Genomic DNA, 20,784 nt, shown 5'->3' with positions numbered 1-20,784 from the left:
ATACTTCAACTTTTATGAATTAGATGGAACATCTCAAATATTTACAGGGTCAACCTGGAAATCGCATTGAGCAGCAGTAAATAAGAGTTTACATGCATTACAAAGAGAATAGAGAATACATGGAAAATGTTTAAATGGTATTCAATGAGTTAATGGTGATTTTCTCTTCAAATACTGCAGTCAGCCTGATTATGTGGTCTCAAGAAGTTAACCTCTGAAATAAAAAGGTCCAGAAAATGACAAGGCAAATTACTATAATCAGAGAACACTTACATAAGGGGATTAAAATATATCAGAATTTAGTTTTGCAAGATAACTAGAAGAGGGTGATACACATTAAAAAAAGCAAATAATATCACAAAGAAACAGCCATCAGTATTCACCCTTTCCTATAATACAAAGATCAACTTAAAATTGAAAGTAAAATTCCAAACTAAGAAAATGAAATACTTTCAAAGCAACAGAATTACCATGTGGGGGGCATTTACTGCTGCAGGAAGCCTTGCAGACTAATAGGTTAGCAAGATTTAAAAACTGGTTAGATATTGTATAAAATGTACATATTTATGGCAGCACTAGCATAATTAAAGGTTATCAATCCTCATGTTTTATATTTTCCTTGACTGATGGGTGCAATATGGAGGGGAGAGTTTCGGAGAAGAGTTATATATTATCGAACCAGAGATAGGATACTGGACTAGATGGTCTACCTCAGTGCAGAAATGCCTATGTGATATTTTATAGACTATGTATCTAAACATACAGAAAAGTTAAAAATCAAATGTTACCTTCCAGTTTTTTGAGCAAAAAAGATTTCCCACTTCCCCATTGGGCATAGAGCCCTACACAGATAGGTGGCTGCATGGTTGGCTCACTGAGAATATCAGCCAAGGCACTGCTATAAAGATCATAACCCAGCATGTCTCCATCAGTTTCAGTAGGAGACAAATGCCCTGTAATGTAAATATAATACATTTTTTTACTATATTTCACACAATTATTTGAAATCATGACAAATTTACTTGTATAACAAATAATTAAATGGAAAAACAAAATCATCATTTCTGTATATATATTCCTACTCAACTGAATTTCAGCCATAAGATTATAAACAGTATAGTTAGAATATAGGATGCAGCTCATAGGAACTGTATAGTTGTCAAAAGTATTAAGATTTAATATGCAAGGACTCAAACAATATCCCACAGTTGCAGCAAGTTAAAGCAAATGAATTCCTCTCAAAAACAAGAACTAAATATAGACAAAACCAAATGCAAGGGAGTCATTGTCAACACATCTCACATTAGTTTCCTGTTCAGAAACAAATGACAAAAGCTTAATTCTAACTCTATTAGGGCTCTGGAATAATGGATTTTCCTACTATATTCCTGTCAAGCTCTAATTTTCTTTTCATATCACCACCTTTCCCCATATTACAACTGCACATTTCTAAACTACACTCAATTTTCATTATACAATGGGATAAACAGAAACATGGCCTTAGAAGATTCTTCTAATGCACCTAATTATTTAACTCTTTAAATCCTAATAGGAGCTCTATTCCCTTCAAAAGCAGATATTAATACTTAAGAAAAAGACAAATAATGCTCACACTTACTGGCACCAAATATCTGAGTTAAAATACTTTTCTGGTGGTTACAGTCAATGTTATAAGGTGTCTCTCCTGCTTTGTTGGGTCTATAAAGCAGTCTGCCATCTTTTGGATTTCTTAAAAGCAGTTCTGCAAGTTTACGGCTTCGTCCACGAATGGCAATATGAAGTGGAGTATCTCCTTTCTGTAATTAAATCAAGTGAAAAACTCTAGTAATAGGAATGGGTTAATTTTGAAAAAAGTGAGATTCTGAATGCAATAAATGTTTCAGGATATTAGTGTGGTGTAGTTCACCAAAACAAAATATATTTTAAATAAATTTTAATGACAAACTCCTCCCTGGTACACATTCCCTAATGTAACATTGAAGAAATTCACCAAAAAGTTAACATGTAGGCAAAGGAGAAAGATAATAGTAAAAATACATTATAAAAAATTCAGCTCTTTTAAGTAGTCTGTCTCCATATTTTAAGGCCCGTAAAACCAAAGATTGCTATTAACATCTTCTAGTAACTTCAGACACTTAAAAACCAGTTATGCTATTTTCTGCTGTATAAAACTGTGACACACTGACAGCTTTAACTAGGAAAGCATTTTCAAGGTCTTAAAGTTTCCCATAACAAATCAATACCACATTAATTTTGTTATTCATTATTATTTACCTCCCAAATGTGTTCAGTGCTTTACAGATGTAAAATAAAACAAGCTTCTCTCTCCAAAAAGCTTGCAATGTAAATGGACAACATACAGAGTAAGATGAAGACAGGAGTGGAAGGAAGAAGAAAATAGCAAGAAGAAACACACAGAACAACAGGTTGACTCACTTTTTAATTATTTTTAGAGTATCAATCAAAACCAAATATGAGTGCCAAACAACAACATTGATCTAAACAGAGAGAAAGGAGACAGATTTTGCCACATTATTTTGTCCACCTCATCACTGTTGGTCCTCAGGTTAATTAAGTTGTGTTATGATTCTTTGGGCTTATTCTGAAATTGCTTGCCCAGACTTGCACTCCTGGCAGAATTAATCAATTAGCATTTGACTGTTTTAGATTGTTTGATTGCATTTGTGAAATTCCTTTTTATGCATGAATGTAAAATTTAACTTCTTCTGGTACCGTATATCACTGAACACAATACAAATTAACACTTTAAAAGTATGAATCTTAATGGCCAGAACCTATATATGTTTTATTTTCTAGTATTCTTTTCAAGCATAATCAGCTCAATTTACACAATATGACAGCTTAAGGAAATGTGTATATCGTCCTGTGAATTCCATTTTGTCTTGTGAATTCCATTTATGACTAGAGTTGCCAGGTGTCTGGTTTTCCCAAAAGACACGGCTCTTTCTGATTGCAAAAAACACTCATGATTCACTACCACATTCGTGTACAAAACTAACTTGACTAGATATTCTATAAATAAAAGTTACCAAATATTCTCTACCTTGTCAATAGCAGAAACCTTAGCTCCTTTATCCAGCAAAAGCTCTACTATATCAATATTTCTCATCTTGGTTGCTTTTATAAGAGGCGTTTCTCCATCCTAAAAGTAAAAATTAGAAGTAAACATATAAAAACCTCCATACAACATCATTCCTTTTGACCAACCAAAATTAGGAATATATTTTAACAAACAAAGAGAGGACACTTTTATAATTCTAGAAGCATCACTACATAAAAAATAGTGCTTCCCAACTTTTCCCTCAAAAATGCACTTACTTTTGAAGAACATAGTAAACATAGTAGTAGTAGTACTCTTCAAGAACATAGTAAACATAGATCAAAGGCATTCATCATAAGCAATGTAAATACCTTTCTACAGATACTTCATTACACAGTCCAAAGTCAGTTGCTTTCATAAACAGTCTAAAAGAGGGGGAGAATTCCAATAATATGGCTACCAAAGCTTTTGGAAAAAAAGTTAAATCATTGATATGTGTAGTATTCTCTTTTCAATTCCTGTACATGCAATCACTGACTGTAAGAGCTCAAGTTTATTAGCATAGTCTCTCCTTCTCCCTCACCACATACACTGCCATTCACTTTACCTCAGCAACACCAGCATCACCAACTAGAGTCTCTCAGTTTCCCTACTGGATGGCTCTTACTGAGCAGTGATTGGTTCCTACCAGCAAAAGGCATGGCTACAGAGGGTACAGAGCACTGATTACATAGCACACAGATATAAAGCTGAAATTAACCAGTATTGTAAGAGTGAACTGTCCACATTGCGAACAAAATTGCAATTTGGTGTTATGGTTTCAAATTCATGCAGGAGGAAAACAAAAAAGAAGAGTCTTAGAATAATAAACACACCGTATCTGTGGTTACTATCCCAGTCACTTACCTTTGTACACATTTCAGTATCAGGATTGCATTGCAAGATATCCCTCACCATTGTAGCATTTCCTTTTTCAACAGCCCAATACAAAGCAGTTTTGCTATCCTACAAAAACAAACAACATTTTGGATTATACACAGCACTTTTCATCCAGCAGCATCCATTTTGAAAACCTTACGGGATAATCACTATTTAAAGTCACAAAGCAAAATTATATCACAGTTCAATAAAGGCAGCGGACACGATCACATCCAACTAAAACTTCAAGTGGATTTTGGGTAAGCAGAATATAATTCTTTATACCAGAATTTGGCTGGAAAATAGGGGATAAGTGCTGGGGCACTGCTTCAGTAATAACTCAGAGGGAAATGTACTACCTATAGGAAAAAATCAGCATCACTTCTTGCAGATTGCTAGGTTTTCTCAGATAGGTTTTTCAATACAAGTATAGAAATGGCCCAAATCTTCTTCACTTGCAAGATCAGAGGTCTTTGTACTAAGTTTTTAGATAACTATGAAAAATAAATTGTGAACACGTAGTCAGCCAAGAACTAATGAACAATTCAGTCCAACCCTTCGCCCAGGACTGGCTTGCTGGAAGCAGCAGGGTAGGGACAAATGGGGAATTCTCACACACTATGTAACATTAATGGAGGAAGAAAGGAAGCCTTCAGAGAGTGAGCATACAAGGCAATCTGACTGGATGATTCATCTCCATGAGTGAGGACCACCCAAGATGTAGTGCATAGGGCAATGATAGGAACAATGTTTGCCAAGGCAACAAAGCCTTCAGGCCATCCTAGTTTGGTGGCCAGACATCTTGGTGACTGTATAAGCAAGTCCAGGACATGGGTTTGACTTCTTGTCCCACCCTATGTATTTTTTTTTCCCCTCACCCACTCTTAAGTTCAAGGAAAGGCACTGGTGTGGAACTATCTGTTGGGCTTGCAACTAGTTCATGAATTGGGAGCCAGGGAAGAGACATGAAGGCTTGCAGTACAGAGTTCCATTATGTCATTTGCCACTGTATACATGTGGTATATTTCTAGTTGTGGATATTTTTGGATTGCCAAGGTGTCCAGCCAACTGGTCCTGTTTCTCCTGGAATTCCTCTCCTATTGATGGTTCATAGATCCAATCACAAAAGCAGCTCCATTCCTGAGAAGTAGCTCGTTTTTCTTCTCCCTCTCACAAGAGCCTCTAGTAGCAGAAGCTACTCTTTGTTTTACAGGGCTCCAAGCTCTTTCTTCGCATGTACAGAAGAAAGAAGTTATAGCCAGCATGAAGGACCAGAAGAAAATGCTTCACAGTCTACGGTACTGGAAACATTAGTGTAAGATACTGGCTCTGGTGATCAGTTTAGTGCCTGACTATGTGGTGCTTAGGCAGGACCAAAGGGTCCAAGATTTATGGTCAAGGAAGAATAGAAGGTCTCACCACTAGAGAGTTAGCTTATAAGTACTCAGTCATTTTTTTCAGTGTGCTGGCAGACCCACTAAAAAGTTTGGCCTATTTGCATGGGGTTTAAATATTTAGCCAAAAAATACAGTAGTTTTTAATATTTAGATTTACAACTTGGTCTACAAGCCATATAATTTCTCCAAGCAGAGCTTGGGGAAAAAATCCACTTGTTTATTCACCAATGGCAAGCAGGACGCTTTTGTAGGCAATGGTCATCAACGTTTGCAGAATCAAAAGATTAATTTTCTAGCTCTTTTGCCTGAGAAGATAACCTGATAACCCTTCAAAAACTAACCACATATGAATCGGTGTAGTGTTGTCTAAGTCTGCCAACAGACTACTGAAGTGTATCTGCTGTCCATTTCAATTTTAGCAAGCTACAATACAATGAAAAATGATCTGGCTTTAGTCTGTTTTCACCAGTAGTAGTTTATGACCAGAGAATCGGTCAGCTTTGTCCCACTGCTGCTTGGAAAAGCTATGACTTACACCAGAAACTATTCAGTGAGGAAGCCCTAAAAACAGACTTAGGGAAGGAGGTCAAGCAGTGGTGACCTAGCCTTCCCTCTTCAATGTAGCAGCCAAGCAACTACAAGAAAGTTTTCCTTTTCCATTCCAGAAGCCTGAGGGACATTGAATTTATCAGACATGCAGTAGACAAAAGCTGATATGACAAAGATGGAACTCACAAGCAGGGTTCAATGACAGCATGCTGGAAGGAGGCCTAAAAAAAACCTCCCACTTTCATAGCTCCTGCGAGAGAGAGCTTGGCTTCTCTCTTGGTCATTGCACAGACACTGGGGCACCAAATCTATTTTGTTTCTGACTAGTAAGTTTAGTGTTCTAGCAAGTATGGCACGGGTGCTTTAGCATACAACAACATACAGGTGGTGGAGAAAGGTTAAAGGAGTAGAAGGAATGACTGGATGTGATAAGTCTGAAAAGAGAAATACAGTATTGGGAGAGAGGCTTCAGGGGGAGAACAAAGAAGAGACAGAAAACAAGGAAAAAAGAAAAGAGTGAGTAGAAGCAGAGTGTGGAAGAAAAAAATAAAGTAATTGATGATAATGCAAAGTATTAAAAGAAAAAGAAAAAAAAAGAGGTGGAGGTAAACCAGGAAGGGAAAGAAGTTCTAACAAAAACAAGAAAGATGTTGTGAGTAGGCCTGGTCAAATAGTACTAACAACAAATATATTGGTGAAATTCACTGAAAAATATTTAATATAATTTATTCAGCAAATATATTACGGAATACTGGTAAAATGCATCAAATATATTCAATAAATATTTTTTCTGCTAAGTAATTACAAGTAAAAAGTTGGTTGACAATATATTTTATTAAATACAGCATATAAGATTTATTCCTTCAAACTCCAAGAGCAGTGTCAGAAGAGATATTTCTTTCTTCATACTAGTTAGTAGACTTTGTCCTCTGGCTGGTAGATTATGGACAAATTTTTCAAGTCATATTTTTCAGGAAACTGTACAATTCTCAACTTCACATTCCACCTAAGGGACATAAATAAATCAACACCATTGTACTTACCTGACCTCTAATGTCTATATCAGCATATTTATGTAGCAGGGCCCTCACAATTTCAACATGACCTCCTCTAACAGCCCCTATCAACACAGTGTCTCCACTCTGAAAATAAATTAAATGATAGAAAACAGGAACAATAGGTTAATCTTCCCTCATTTGATTATAATGATTTACCAAAAAGAAAACATATTTTGCCTGAAAATCACATTAGATGACAAATTATAGCCTACGAACATATAAATCATGTCAATTTTTACTAAAACTTTATATAATGAAGTTCAGATTACCTATTAGTAGTTTACACTGGTAAAGAATACTCAGACAGTAGAAAAGACTTCCGTTTTTCAACAAGTATTTAAATTGCAAAAAGGTCAGACATTAAGCTTTTGAAGTAAAACATAATCATGTGCAAGATTACAATTTGAGGGACCAAATCTTAAAATAAAGCAAACATAGAAAGAACAAGAAAAAATAAATATGGGAAAAGATAAATTTTTCTTGCTTAAGTCTGTGTTAATTCATAGGTAGTCTACAGAAAAGTCATTTTGAAGTCCTTCAGGAATTTGTGATTTTTCTTCATAGAGCAATTTTTTTTTTTTTTATACTGAGGTCTTCTCTTTTGATACATAAAATGCTGTATGCAAGGCGCTGATTCTAGTCTCAGTTACTCCAACATAAAAAAAGAAGTAACTTCACAGAAGTCATTGGAATTATATGGGTATACTATCTGAAGAATAAGGCCTAAAATCCAATTTAAAATTTTATTTAATACCTCTCAATTCACATAACTAGTAATTGTTATAGCATACAAAAAAATGAAGCCATGAACTGATATGATTTAATTTTTTTCCATAGTGAAAGAGAAAATAAATGTCATCAGCAAATGAACAAGTAAAACTCAACTTAATCACCATTTTGTATAAGCAGTCTAAGGACCTGAATTTCAGTAACATCCCCTCCCGGGTAGCAAAATTCTAAACTTAAATGATACAAGTCAAAATGGGTGCTATTGCTACTGCTATTCATTATTTTAAATCCCTCTATGTAACACTGTTTTTATTTGCAGCGACAACCGTAATCAAAATAGATTATTCTATCTCAAAATTTTCTTTTTTCTTTTCTTTTTTGTCACAATGAGTAGTGGTCCTAAATTTGTAACAAAAAGGAAAAAGGGGAGGGGGGGAGATGGGAGAGCATATAAGATTAAGTATCCTTTGGAACTGTGAAATAATTATTCAACCAACACTATACCTCATACATTGGGACCCAAATCAGAAAATTTAAAAATGAGGAATTCCAATCCACTCCAATTAGAAGTCACTATCTATCCGGTGCGTAACAGAAGGTGAGAGTATTAAGTATTTTAACCTTTATTTCTGTAAGACCAATAATTTTTCATGCCACATATGCCAGACACTCTGCAGTTTAGTACAAAACTGTTTAGGAGTTTATGAAGTGGATATATAAAAGTGTGGAAACCATTAGTGGCAAAAATATATACTTTTTGAACTCTGGCAACAACCGCTGGGAGTTCTTGTCACTGAGCCAAATATATTATGCATTAGTATTTAGCAGAACAAAATCTTAGCTGTTTAATGGTATACATCAATCCCTACTAATTCTGTCAAGCTCAAAGATATCAGACCTTACATTAACCGCATTCTGATTACTATCTTCCCCCGCCTCCCACAGCCTCCGCCAATGACTTTCAATATGATTTAAGCCTCTGCTATCAAAAAAAACACTAGCGCAGTGGAGTCACAAGAGATAGTAGCATAGATATAATTCATTATCATTACTTGCTGCCGTAAAATGATTCCTAGCATTTTTATGCATCAGTTTTACCTACCGTATATACTCATAAGCCAGTTTGTTTATAAGCTAACCCCCTGCCCCTCTAAGATGGATAAGTAAAAATGGAAATTTTTTATAACCTGTTCATAAGCCAACCCTATAATTCGGGGGTCTGCAAACTTTGGCTCCCGGGCCATCAGGATAAGCCGCTGGCAGGCTGAGATGGTTTGTTTACCTCAAGCGTCTGCAGGCACAGAGGTAAACCTAAGTAAACAAAGTGTCCCAGCGTGCTAGCTGCTTACCCTAATCAGCCGGGACAGAAACTGGTGGGGAAATTATTTTTTTTTTTTGGGGGGGGGGGGGAGATGGGAGTCGGGGGAGTAACTCCTGTGACCACCCCCCATATGACCCCACCGCTAGCCCGGGACCCCCATACTCCCCATCCCATCCCTTCCCACCTTATCTGGGGAGGGCCAGGGGAGGATGTCTCTGATCTGGTGGCAGGCTGGGCCGGGCAGCAGGGCCGCAGCGTGCTCCAGCGGGGCGGACAGCATGGCCACAGCCTGCTCTGGGGGGTGGGGCTGAGCAGCACAGCTGCAGTCTGCCAGACCCGGAGCTGCAGCTGCTTTGCAGGCTGGGGGAGAGCAGCATGGCTAGAAGCAGAGACATTCTGGCCCTGCCTTTTCCCTTCTGTCTCTGGTGGCTGTGCTGCCTCTCCTTGCCCCTTCTGCTGGGGAGAGGGGATGAGTCCCACCTTTCCCTCTCTATATCCGTTCATAAGCTGACCCCCTTCTGTGGTGCTTCCCTTTTTTACTAAAAAAATTTGGCTTATGAACTCAAATGGAGCCAATGTCCTTTGTTTTAGACCTAGAAAAGTATGCTTAGCATTTTGATTCCAATGACAGCTTGTGAAGTATTGGCTGCTAAATTTCTATCACCACTGAAGAGAGAAAAAGCAAGATGCCAATCTAGAATGACATGACCAAGTTCCACTACCTTGTAACTTGACAGTGCTACAAACACTTTAGAAACTATTAAAAAGTGCCTCCAGACCCACTATATTTTTCTAAGCACCTGCTGTGTCGGGAAAAAAAATTTTGATCTCTATTAAAAGTAAAAAAGGCATTGAAAATGCAAAGAAACTGACTTTCTGGGCAACAGTATTTATTTAATTAATACTAATGCTAGAAGGGACAACCCTGATTGCTTATTCTGATTTCCTGAATAACAAAAACCATAGAATATCAATCAGTAATTCGAGCAAGGGAGGGTATTATTCTTCACCACCCAATAAACGAATCCTGAGTTCAATATATTATGGTTGACATACAGCATATCTTTTAGAATGACATCAAAAAACAAAAAAGAACATCTGTTAAGAAACTCAAGTGGATGTTCCCACAGGGTATTGCAATACTGTGTTAACTCAGGTCCTGAATGGATTTCATGACTTATAAACCAAAGGAGCTGGAAAAAGGCCTGCTGAAGAGGTGACATTAGTCCACCTATACGTTAGTGGAGATTTGTAATGCCAGAAGAATGTTAGACTTTCTTTAGCTCTATATAAAAAGCATCTTTTTTTTCCTATCAAGCATGTGGCCCCTGGCTGACCTAAAATGGTAATACAAAAGTCTGCTGCCTAGTGGCAGAAAGTTAAAAAATACACATGAAAATATTTAGTATATATGAATTAATCACACCACTATACACTGGAATAAAGTTACACAGGCTAATATCAATAATAGGTTTGACACCAAGTTTATCATCAGAAAACTTACTAACCCTATCAGGAATGTTCACATAAGTTCCTGCATCAAGTAGATCCTGCACAATTTCAGTATGCCCTTCTTTTGATGCAATCATCAAAGCTGTATTTCCATCTTTATCTGTTAAATTTACATTTGGGTTCCTTTTCAGAATTTCCTTCACTGAGTCGGTGTAACCACCTTTTACTGCCACAATAAGTGCAGTCATAGAGTTCTAAAAAAAAAAAATAAAAAAAAATTATTACACCCTAAATAAGGAATACAAATAATTACAATACCTGAATACTGCAATCTAAAGAAGAATGAAAGATTTCTCATGAAAGTATCAAATACTTTCTCAAGCATTCAAATGTTAGTATAGATTTTTATTAAATGTACCATATATGGTAGTATGTACTTTATAAATTTTAAAAATAAACAAACAGGCACTATCTCGAAGAGCTTTCTAAATGCAAGCACTCAAACCTAAAGCAATTTATCATAACTTCTGAAAACAATATGAACTGTACAATCTTTCTGCAGTATTATGAAAATAATATCAGTTCATCAGTGCACTAAAAATGCCAATTCCATTTCAGAAAAATAAATTAGAACCACTGTTTTAATTTGTTTACATATTACACAAACACCCAGAACACAAACTATATTTTATTGCTCACTTTGAAGTGAGAATATTACCCTCCACTGTCCCTCCTCCAACCATCTGAAGAGTTAACTAGAATGAAATGTTAATACGATAGCAAAGTTCTCACTAGTGACTATGCTGTAACGTCCTTACATTACAGTAGTATGTTTCTTCTTGAGCAGTCTCATTAATTTCAATGGGATTATTTAAGGAGTATTTCCACTACTTCTCAGAGTGAGACTATCACAAACTAAACGTAAGTGATATGAAATGTTTAAATGGAAAGAACATGGGTAGGCAACCTATGGCACGTGTGCCAAAGGTGGCACGCGAGCTGATTTTCAGTGGCACTCACACTGCCCAGGTCCTGGCCACCAGTCCGGGGGGCTCTACATTTTAATTTAATTTTAAACGAAGCTTCTTAAACATTTTTAAAACCTTATTTACTCTACATACAACAATAGTTTAGTTATATGTTATAGACTTATAGGAAGAGACCTTAAAAATATTAAAATGTATTACTGGTACATGAAACCTTAAATTAGAGTGAATAAATGAAGACTTGACACGCCACTTCTGAAAGGTTGCTGACCCCTAGGTAAGAAGAATGCTGAAAGGATTTTTTTTTTTGTTGGGGGGGGGTGTGTGATTTTTTTTGTTGGTTTTTTTTTTTTTGGTAGGGTTATTTGCAGCACTCACTTTAACCTGTATAATTAGAGCAATTTAAATATTCATTTTCATCAAAGATCCATGTGTTGTGAAGCCAAATAGAATTCCTGTTTTTACTAGTTTAGGGCTTGACTATTATTTCAGTACCCATGCATCAACATATAGCACATATTGAGAGAGTACCCTACTACACTCAGATTCAACATTTCTCTTTATCAAAGTGTAACAGTGTATCTGAATTCAGGATGCAATTCGTTTACATGAATTCTTGGGGACTGTCAGGTTATTCTATCATATTAGGCACCGATCCTGTAAAGAGAGCTGCTCAGATGTAGGGGTTTGCCTGCATGTCTCCTTTGCAGGACTAAAGACTGAGAAAGGCTGCTGCCATATGTATTTAATATAAGTACTACGTGTTCTTATGGAATTTTTACTGAACATTTTGTGCAGAGATGTCATCTTTCTAAATGAACTAACTACATTATTTTCAATTCAAATATTGAATAGTCTTCAATAAAAATTTAGAAATAGAAACAGCCTTTCAGTTATAAGGCAAAATAGGCAACTAAAGCAATACGTTTTAAATATTATCTGGAAAACACGAAGAGCCACACCAACTTTTATATATGATTTATTATTCAAATAGCACCATGTGATAGGTGCTTGGCTCACCAACATTCTGCTTATCAGAGAGTTTTGACACAATAGTTAAATCTCTAAAAATAGCAACTGACAATCTATTAAGTTGTGACTCATAAAACATAGCACAGATGTTCCTTTTCATTGTTGTATAAATCCAAAGAAATAAAACGTGTGCTATTGTTTTCCCACTACTTCTGTAATGTATCTGTTAAACTTAAAATTCATAGTTTAAAAAATTATATAGCAATGTCACACCTAAAAGTACAAAATCCATAGTCATAAAAAGCTGACAGTTTGTTTTCTTATATGCCTTTTTGATTAGATCTTAAAAAATAACCACACACTGATCAAGACCAATAAATTGCATTTTCTTCATTGTCAACATTTAGTTGTGTTTTATTTTTGCACATTGGAAATGTAAATCTGTTTATACTGGAAACAAGAGATGTGGACACATCTTACCATGGAAAACAAAATTAGTTACTTACAGCCCCTTCTTGATCAACATCAGCGCCCATCTGCAGCAAATATTTCACACATTCCAAATGACCCTTCCTAGCAGCCCAAATCAATGGTGTGGTTCCATACTATAAACAAAATAAACCACAGAACTTATTACTATGTTCTTTCAAATTGAGTTGCTGTATTTAATGTCAAGAATGGACTAGTGTCCTACATCAGAGGTGGGCAAACTACAGCCTGTGGGCCACATTCGGCCCACGAGACCGTCCTACCTAGGCCCGGCCCCTCCCCCACAGCCACACAGCTGGGCGGGCAGCACTCTGGGCAGCAGAGTTGCATACTCCTGCCGAGCAGCACAGCGGCGTCTCTGGCTCGGTGGCACAGCTGCCAGACATGCTGCTCTGAGCAGCATGGTAAGGGGGCCAGGGCCAGGAGTGTTGGATAAGGGGTAGCAGTCAGGGGACAGAGAGCAGGGGGCAGTTGGATGGAGCGGAGGTTGGATAACCTTGGGAGTCCCAGGGAGTGGGGAAGAGATAGTCATGGAGCAGGGGTGTGGAGAGGGATCAGGGAACAGGAAGGGTTTGATAGGCATGGGGTCCTGGGGGGCCTGTCAAGGGGTGAGGGTGTGGATAGGGGTCAGAGCAGTCAGGTGACTGGGAGCAGGGGGGTTGGATGGGAGTAAGGTCTCGAGGTGGTTAGGGGCAGGGGTCCCAGGAGTGGGTGGTTAGGGGACAAGGAGTAGCGGGGGGTTGGATGGGTATGGGGAACTGAGGGGCGCAGTCAGGGGGTGGGAAGCGAGAGGGGTCAGAGGCCAGGCTGTTTCGGGAGGCACACAGCCCTCCATACAATTTTGAATGTGGCACTCGGGCCAAAAAGTTTGCCCATCTCTGTCCTATATTGTCTAGCACAGTGTGCTCTGCACTATAAAATACACAAAAATAAAGACAAGCCTTGCTTTCCCCAATTATTTTACAGTATAAAAATAGATACACTCCTCATAATCATAACAGATGCATATCATAGGAGTAGACTTTTATGGAAAAGTTTTGAGAAGACACTGGTATCTTAGCATACACTGGGTTATTCCCTGGATAGGAGGCAATATGTAAAAATTCATGGAGGTGAGAGCTGGAGAAGGAAATTAACAGCACAGCGATGCTAAAAATCACTGGTAGAAAGATAGAACAGGGGAAGACAAGACCCACAATGTAAGCAAATGGGGCTATAACGTCAAGAAATTTAAACGTACAGCAGTTCACAAGGGGGTTTACCGGGGGCAGGAGGGAAACAGGGAGGGACACAAAGTGGTGATCAGTGCATTTTGGATGGATCAGGGGAAGATGCAGTGCAAGCGCCAAGATAGTACATAAACGTTAGGAGACTATGGAGGACTGGACAAGCATTCTGGATTGGTCAAAAGTTTCAATAAGATTTTGACAGTCTGCAATAGCTGTGTATTAATTTCCGAAGGACTTTGAGGTGCAGCATTTGATTTATAAAGTCACAAGGCCTCAATCCAGCAAAGTAACTAAGCATATGCTTTACTTTAAATCATATGAATAGTAGACCCACTGACTTCAGTGGGAATATTCTCATGCTAAAAGTTAAGTATGTGTTTAAGGCATTTGTTGGATCAGGGCCTAAATGATTTCAGTCTCTCTCATTTGAGAGACCACCTCTCTCCCCATGTAATATTGCTGCTAGTGTAGTAAGCTTAGGCAATGATCTTTTAGTCCCCTGCATTTGAAATAAGAGAGACAGCTTGTGGTAAGACTTTTTGGCAGGGCGGGGGGGATCCTTGACTAATTCAATTCCTCCTCCCTACTCCCCACTCCCAAAATTTCAGAATATGCTTCAACATGCATCTAAATTTGTTAGGCATTTTATGAAGGGGTTGGTTGAAAACAACAGTTCAGGTAATAATTTAAACTCTGATTGAGAACTGTGTTTGGATAATTTTTGTATTAATCAGTGTGTATAAGCACCAAGATTTTATGAAAGGCAGCCTTTAAATATCAGAAATAAAGATATATTTTGTAGGAATTCCTGTGTCGCTGTTCTTTGAAAGTTTCTTAATTAATACAAGGAACAAAATCCTATAATTAATAACTACCAGTTTCAGCTGGGAAAAGATTGTTTGAAAGATCAACCTGAGAGGTATTTTCAGACACGCAATTTTCAGACATGCCATTTTTTTTTAAATTATTTTGCTCTATGAAGAGCTGTATGATCTGTTTATAGACAGAGACATCCAGAGCACCACAGAGGGGTCACTTTATAGCAGCTGTTTATAAAAGGAAACTGACTAGCAATCTAATAAATTTTTACAGAGGGAAGTGTAATGAGCTTGTATGAGGAAAGGACTTAAACTTAACAACCCAAATTTCAAAAGTAAACTTCCCTAATAAATAATATGTCCCTTAAGATAAGAAAAAGAAGGGGATTAAAAGAATAAGCAATGCTTGATGCTGTATTGTTATTCAAGGCAATGATAAAAACAATATAGAATGTTAAAATATTACGTTGTTGGCGGTTTTTTAAATGACCTGCTAGTTTGCAAAATTGAAAATGAAATAAATGTGTGTTTCAAAATTCAGTACTTAGTAATTTACTTCCATTTTCATCCTTTGGTAAAGTGTCATCAGTCTGCATTTTCTTTATCGTACCTGACTCACGCCTTGGAACTGGAATTTATAAAATAATCCGAAGAATATTTAACTGTCCAGGAAGTAACTTTGAATTAAAAAAAATTAATTTTGTCATCCATTTCTCCTTCTGAATATTTCAGCTAAACCTTCCAATGAAGTAATATTAATTTTTAATATTTTTATGATCTCATCTTTATTAGGTGATCCAACTTCTTTGTGAAAGCAGTAAGATGGAGGTGGTATTCTCTTGCCTGGCCTATTAAGCTTATTTATTTAGTCTGAAGCTGTGTTTTAAGAAGTTATTAGCTTTGGAACAGTGATCAACTAACTGGTCAGAAAGCTAGACTTCACAAACTGAAGTTACCACATTTTAAACGCTTGCAGTTTTAACTCCTTTCTCACAAGCTTCTAGATGTCAGAATTATATATGTAGCCAAGTGACGTTAGCACCATTTCCAAAAGCTATAGAAATAAAAGGACAAAAAAAACAGGATTTAAGGTAATCAATGTTCAGTGCAATATTTTGATATTATATTTAGTATATTACTCACTGTAAACTGTTATATACTATGAAGCAAGAAGATTTGCAAAAGATGTTTGGTCTATACCACAGAGATTTTAACCATGTGAGGAAAAAATGTAATTTAGGCTAATTTTTCAGAATTAGTGACAGATGTTTTAGTCAGGAAGTAGTGTAAAAATTTTGAAATTCTTGCATAAATGAAATGCTTAATGAAGAGGAGAAATTCTGGATATTATATGCTAGATAATTTCCTGGATGTTTGACACTCTTTCCTAGGCCGTACAAACAATTCTGTAATAATATAAAAATGCTAAACAAACATCAAAGCTTACTTTATCAGAGCAGTTGACTTTAGCTCCATGTTGCAGCAAGAGATGTACGATATCTGAATGACCACGTCCTGCTGCCCAAATGATTGGATAAATGCTATATTGCTTGGATCAGAAAACAACAATATAAAAACTAAGCCACATGAAACAAAAACATATTTCTAACTCTCCTTGTTTTTTTATTTATACATTAATATCTATCAGAATGCCTCAGACTTCATAAAACATGAAAAGAAAAACATATAAAGTTATCTACTGATCATACTTCAGTAACTTTTGACAATTAAATGGGTCAGTAGTAGACAAGTCATGTATTGTTTGGACACAGTTACTCTTAACAAGGATTTTAAAAGATCATATCCTAATACCTCACTATTTACACAGTTGTAACGACAAACATCCTAAAAAAACATGACGTACATATAACAAATTTATATAAGCTTCAAGCTTCAGTATCATGACTAGTTTTCTCAGGAGTATCTGTATATATGACACAATTACAACCCAGACTATTTGTTAGCTACCAAGAAATAATTAAAACAAGAGATGTTACTACTCTTAATTATATGAATGTTTATTAAATTATTGATTTCTAAAAATAAAGTACCGTATATACTCATTCATTAGCCCGTTCGTTTATAAGCCAACTTCCCAAGATGGTTAGGTAAAAATAGCAAAAACTGTGTGACCCTTTCATAAACTGACCCTATATTTCAGGGGTTGGCAAACTTTGGCTCCTGACCCATTAGGGTAAGTGGCCTGTGGGCCGGGATGTTTTGTTTACCTGGAGTGGTCACAGGCATGGTGCCCCCTCAGCTCCCACTGGCTGGGAACAGCAAACCGCAGCCACAGGGAGCTGAGGGGCTCTGTGCCTATGAACGCTCCAGGTAAACAAGAGGACATTTATAAGCTGATCCCTGCTCTTCGATGCATCAATTTTTTACCAAAAATATTCAGCTTATAATGTGTATATACAGTAATTAAAACTGAACAGAATTCTCCTTCTACTGTACATAGCTTACTATACATAGAAATTACTGTCACTATCTTAATATATTACCGATGTCAACCTTACTGAAATCTATAAAATCATCTGCTCTAATAAACAATAATTGCTGTGATACTAAATCACAACATTACCACTTTATTGCCATGATATGCAGTATAAAATGTTATATAAGTCATTGTTCTTTGCAAGATAATACTACTACACAATTCAGGTTTTTGACGGTTCTTTTTCCTCTCAAAGATCAAACCTTACCTGCCCAGTGACGTTTGGGTTTGCTCCTTTCTGAAGAAGCAGCTCAGCTACTTTAGTGCAACCTTTATATGATGCCCACATAAGGGCTGTCCACCCTCCCTGTAAAATACAATAGAGAAAAATATTAGAGAGATTTATTTAAAACCTATATTTATGCATTTTCTTCTATTGCACACTTGCTCTTAGACTCCTATTTATGAGCCTATCACAAGCAATAGTGACAAATGTTGCCATCTTACTAGTCTAAAAATTCAAATGTAAAATTTTAAGTTAAAGTTCTTTTTGCTGCAACATATAGAACTTAGGGCGGGAGATGGGGAGGAGGAAGGAAAATGCACTTCTAAATGATTTTATCAAACTTGCTGCAGACAAAATCACAGACCAAAAAAAAAAAAAAAAAAAGCACTGCAGAATTTAGTTTGAATAAGGTGCTTCCATAATGACTCAAATGAAGGTGGACAAACCTGCCAATATTACAGTTGAATAAAAGTTATTGGGAAACCCATGGACAAATTTGGATTCACTGTTCAATAAAACTAAACAGACAGAGTTCAAGAGCAAGGCTTGCCACTTGAATGTGCATAGTTCCATAAAGAAAAAGCATACAGTAGCTCCTGACTTAACTTTGTACTGGTTAACGTTGTTTCGTTATTAGGTCGCTGACCTATTAGAGAACATAGTCCTTTGAAGTCTTGCAATGTTCCCTTATAAAACTTTGTTTGGCTCCCACGCTCCACCCGCCCGGTGCTCCTGCCGGGGACCAGGGGTTGGGGCATGGGAGTTTGCCCCACTCCACCCACCAGGCATTCCAGCCAGGGAGTGGGTTCAGGGCATGAGGGCTTGACCCGCTCCAACCACCCGGCACTCCTGCCAGAGAGCAGGGTTGGGGCATGTGGGCTTATATTATATATTATACCAGGGGTTGGCAACCTTTCAGAAGTGGTGTGCCAAGTCTTCATTTATTCACTCTAATTTAAGGTTTTGCGTGCCAGTTATACATTGTAATGTTTTTTAGAAGGTGTCTTTCTATAAGTCTATAATATATAACTAAACTACTGTTGTATGTAAAGTAAATAAGGTTTTAAAAATGTTTAAGAAGCTTCATTTAAAATTAAATTAAAACGCAGAGCCCCCGGAATGGTGGGTAGGACCTGGGCAGTGTGAGTGCCACTAAAAACCAGCTCACGTGCCGCCTTTGGCACCCGTGCCATAGGTTGCCTACTCCTGTATTATACTGTGTATGTATATAATGTTTTTTGTCTGGCAAAAAAAAAAATTCCTGGAACCTACCACCCCCATTTACATTAATTCTTATGGGGAAATTGGATTTATTTAACATTTTGCTTAAAGTTGCATTTTTCAAGAACATAACTAGGAGGTTAAGTGAGGAGTTACTGTAAATAGTTTTATCCCTAACCAGAGCAACTGTATTAACATTTATTTTACTGAAGAAGAAGAAGTATTTTTCTCTTTAGCTACCTCCCCCAGCAAAATCAATCCCCAGAATCCTAAGAATTTCAAGAGTTGGACTTTGCAATTTACTGAGATTAATTATCCCTAACATATGCCACATAAGGAGACTACCCTATCAGTTATACATGCAACCGCCCAGATAATCGAGCCTCTAAACTAAACTGAACTTGCTGGAGGAATTTAAATTGATCCTTCAGGATTCATTCTCCACCCAGCTGACAAAAATCAACCAGCAGAGTGTTTGTTACTTTGTCCCTCCCTACTTTATATTTGCAAAGATTAAATATAATTAACTTTTTTAAATAAAATTGTTAAAACTTTCAAGATCTGAGATTCCTGCAGCATGAAAGTCTCAAGCATAATACAGTTTATATTTCACAAACAATTACAGTATTTTAGTTTAAATTCTAGAAGAAATTCTAATGTACAGAAAAAGAAAAATCACCTTAGAAAAGGTATGTTCTTTTCCATCATTAGACAAACATTTCAACGCAGAACTTCTTTACATTTTAAAGCACTCGAACAATAGATCTTCAATTTTTTTTTATAGTTGGAAAATCAACTCCAACTATGTCCCTATTAGCATAACTATTCCAGTTTAAAACTAGAAAAAAAAAGATCATACCATATCCCGGTGCTCCAAATTTACATTACAGTTAAGCAGCGCTTCTACAATGTCTACATAACCTTCTTTAGCTGCCGAAATAAGAGCTGTCCAGTTATCCTACAGTAAGAAAAAAGTTGAAAGATGCAGGGTTTTTTTAAATTCAATTAGTGATATTTACAGAGGACACAATATGAAGGTTTTACATACCAAGTTACTAGTCTCAGCATACAGTGGTTCCCTTAGAGCTATCAAGTATAGATTTTTAGTATAAAGTACAAATTCATGTTTATAATGTCTTGATTTATTCAACTAATGACAGTATACACCCACTGTGAAATTGAGAGTATGTGTTAGGAAATCAATATAATGTGAGATTTAATGTAACTGTGAAGTGTTTTTTTCAAATGAGAGCCTTCATCATACTGACTAATAAGCCAAGAAGATAAAGATGGCTTAAACTCAAATCTGTATCAATACTTACTTTAACAAAATTAACAACCAGCATGCTCAGATTCCCCCATCACAAGTTTATACGTCTGAGGTTTTCCATGACCAAAGCACGGGAATAACTCTCTTCTGTGTAACTAAAAATCTATGTTTTTTTTCCATCTTCATTCTCTTACCCCAATGCAGCCTTCAATGCTAAAACATTTCAGCTTCCTAGAATCTGCATACATAGGTCTAAGGAGTTTTCATTCTCATCAGCAGCAGGGAAAGAGAATCCACACAATTCTTCCATTCACCTCTCCTTTGTCTAGAACTTGAAAACATCTTTGACCCTGAACTCTCTCCTTTCATATTTATATTTGTAAAATCTTCCTGTCACCAACTCCACAACACTTTGTATACAACTGCCTCTGCGCCACACCTCTGATGCAATTATTATTTCCATTCATCTTTCACCTTAACTATTGCTACTCATCTCTACTGCAACCCAAACTTTAACTAGCAGCAGTATTCTGCATAGCTTCTAACAGGTTTAAAGCAGCTTAATGACATCATTCCTATCATCAATAAACC

General features: G+C 36.7%; 1 protein-coding gene across 7 annotated transcripts in view; it reads right to left on the bottom strand.

Annotated features, from left to right (window-relative positions):
- The window catches only part of KIDINS220 (kinase D interacting substrate 220), a 158,134-nt gene that overhangs the window by 113,549 nt on the left and 23,801 nt on the right, over positions 1 to 20,784 (bottom strand). For all 7 annotated transcript variants that reach the window (XM_030555473.1, XM_030555467.1, XM_030555466.1 and 4 more), the window contains 10 exons: positions 19,783 to 19,881; positions 17,685 to 17,783; positions 16,427 to 16,528; positions 12,950 to 13,048; positions 10,542 to 10,739; positions 6,969 to 7,067; positions 3,968 to 4,066; positions 3,065 to 3,163; positions 1,619 to 1,796; positions 789 to 953 (listed from right to left, as the gene is read on the bottom strand). In XM_030555473.1, coding sequence (XP_030411333.1) covers positions 789 to 953; positions 1,619 to 1,796; positions 3,065 to 3,163; positions 3,968 to 4,066; positions 6,969 to 7,067; positions 10,542 to 10,739; positions 12,950 to 13,048; positions 16,427 to 16,528; positions 17,685 to 17,783; positions 19,783 to 19,881 — 1,237 coding nt within the window. The remainder of the gene's footprint in view (positions 1 to 788; positions 954 to 1,618; positions 1,797 to 3,064; positions 3,164 to 3,967; positions 4,067 to 6,968; positions 7,068 to 10,541; positions 10,740 to 12,949; positions 13,049 to 16,426; positions 16,529 to 17,684; positions 17,784 to 19,782; positions 19,882 to 20,784) is intronic.

The sequence above is a fragment of the Gopherus evgoodei genome, chromosome 3 (assembly GCF_007399415.2).
Source record: "Gopherus evgoodei ecotype Sinaloan lineage chromosome 3, rGopEvg1_v1.p, whole genome shotgun sequence".
Classification (NCBI taxonomy): domain Eukaryota; kingdom Metazoa; phylum Chordata; order Testudines; family Testudinidae; genus Gopherus; species Gopherus evgoodei.
The sequence above is the reverse complement of the archived record's forward strand: the minus strand, read 5'-3'. Positions and strand labels throughout refer to the sequence as shown.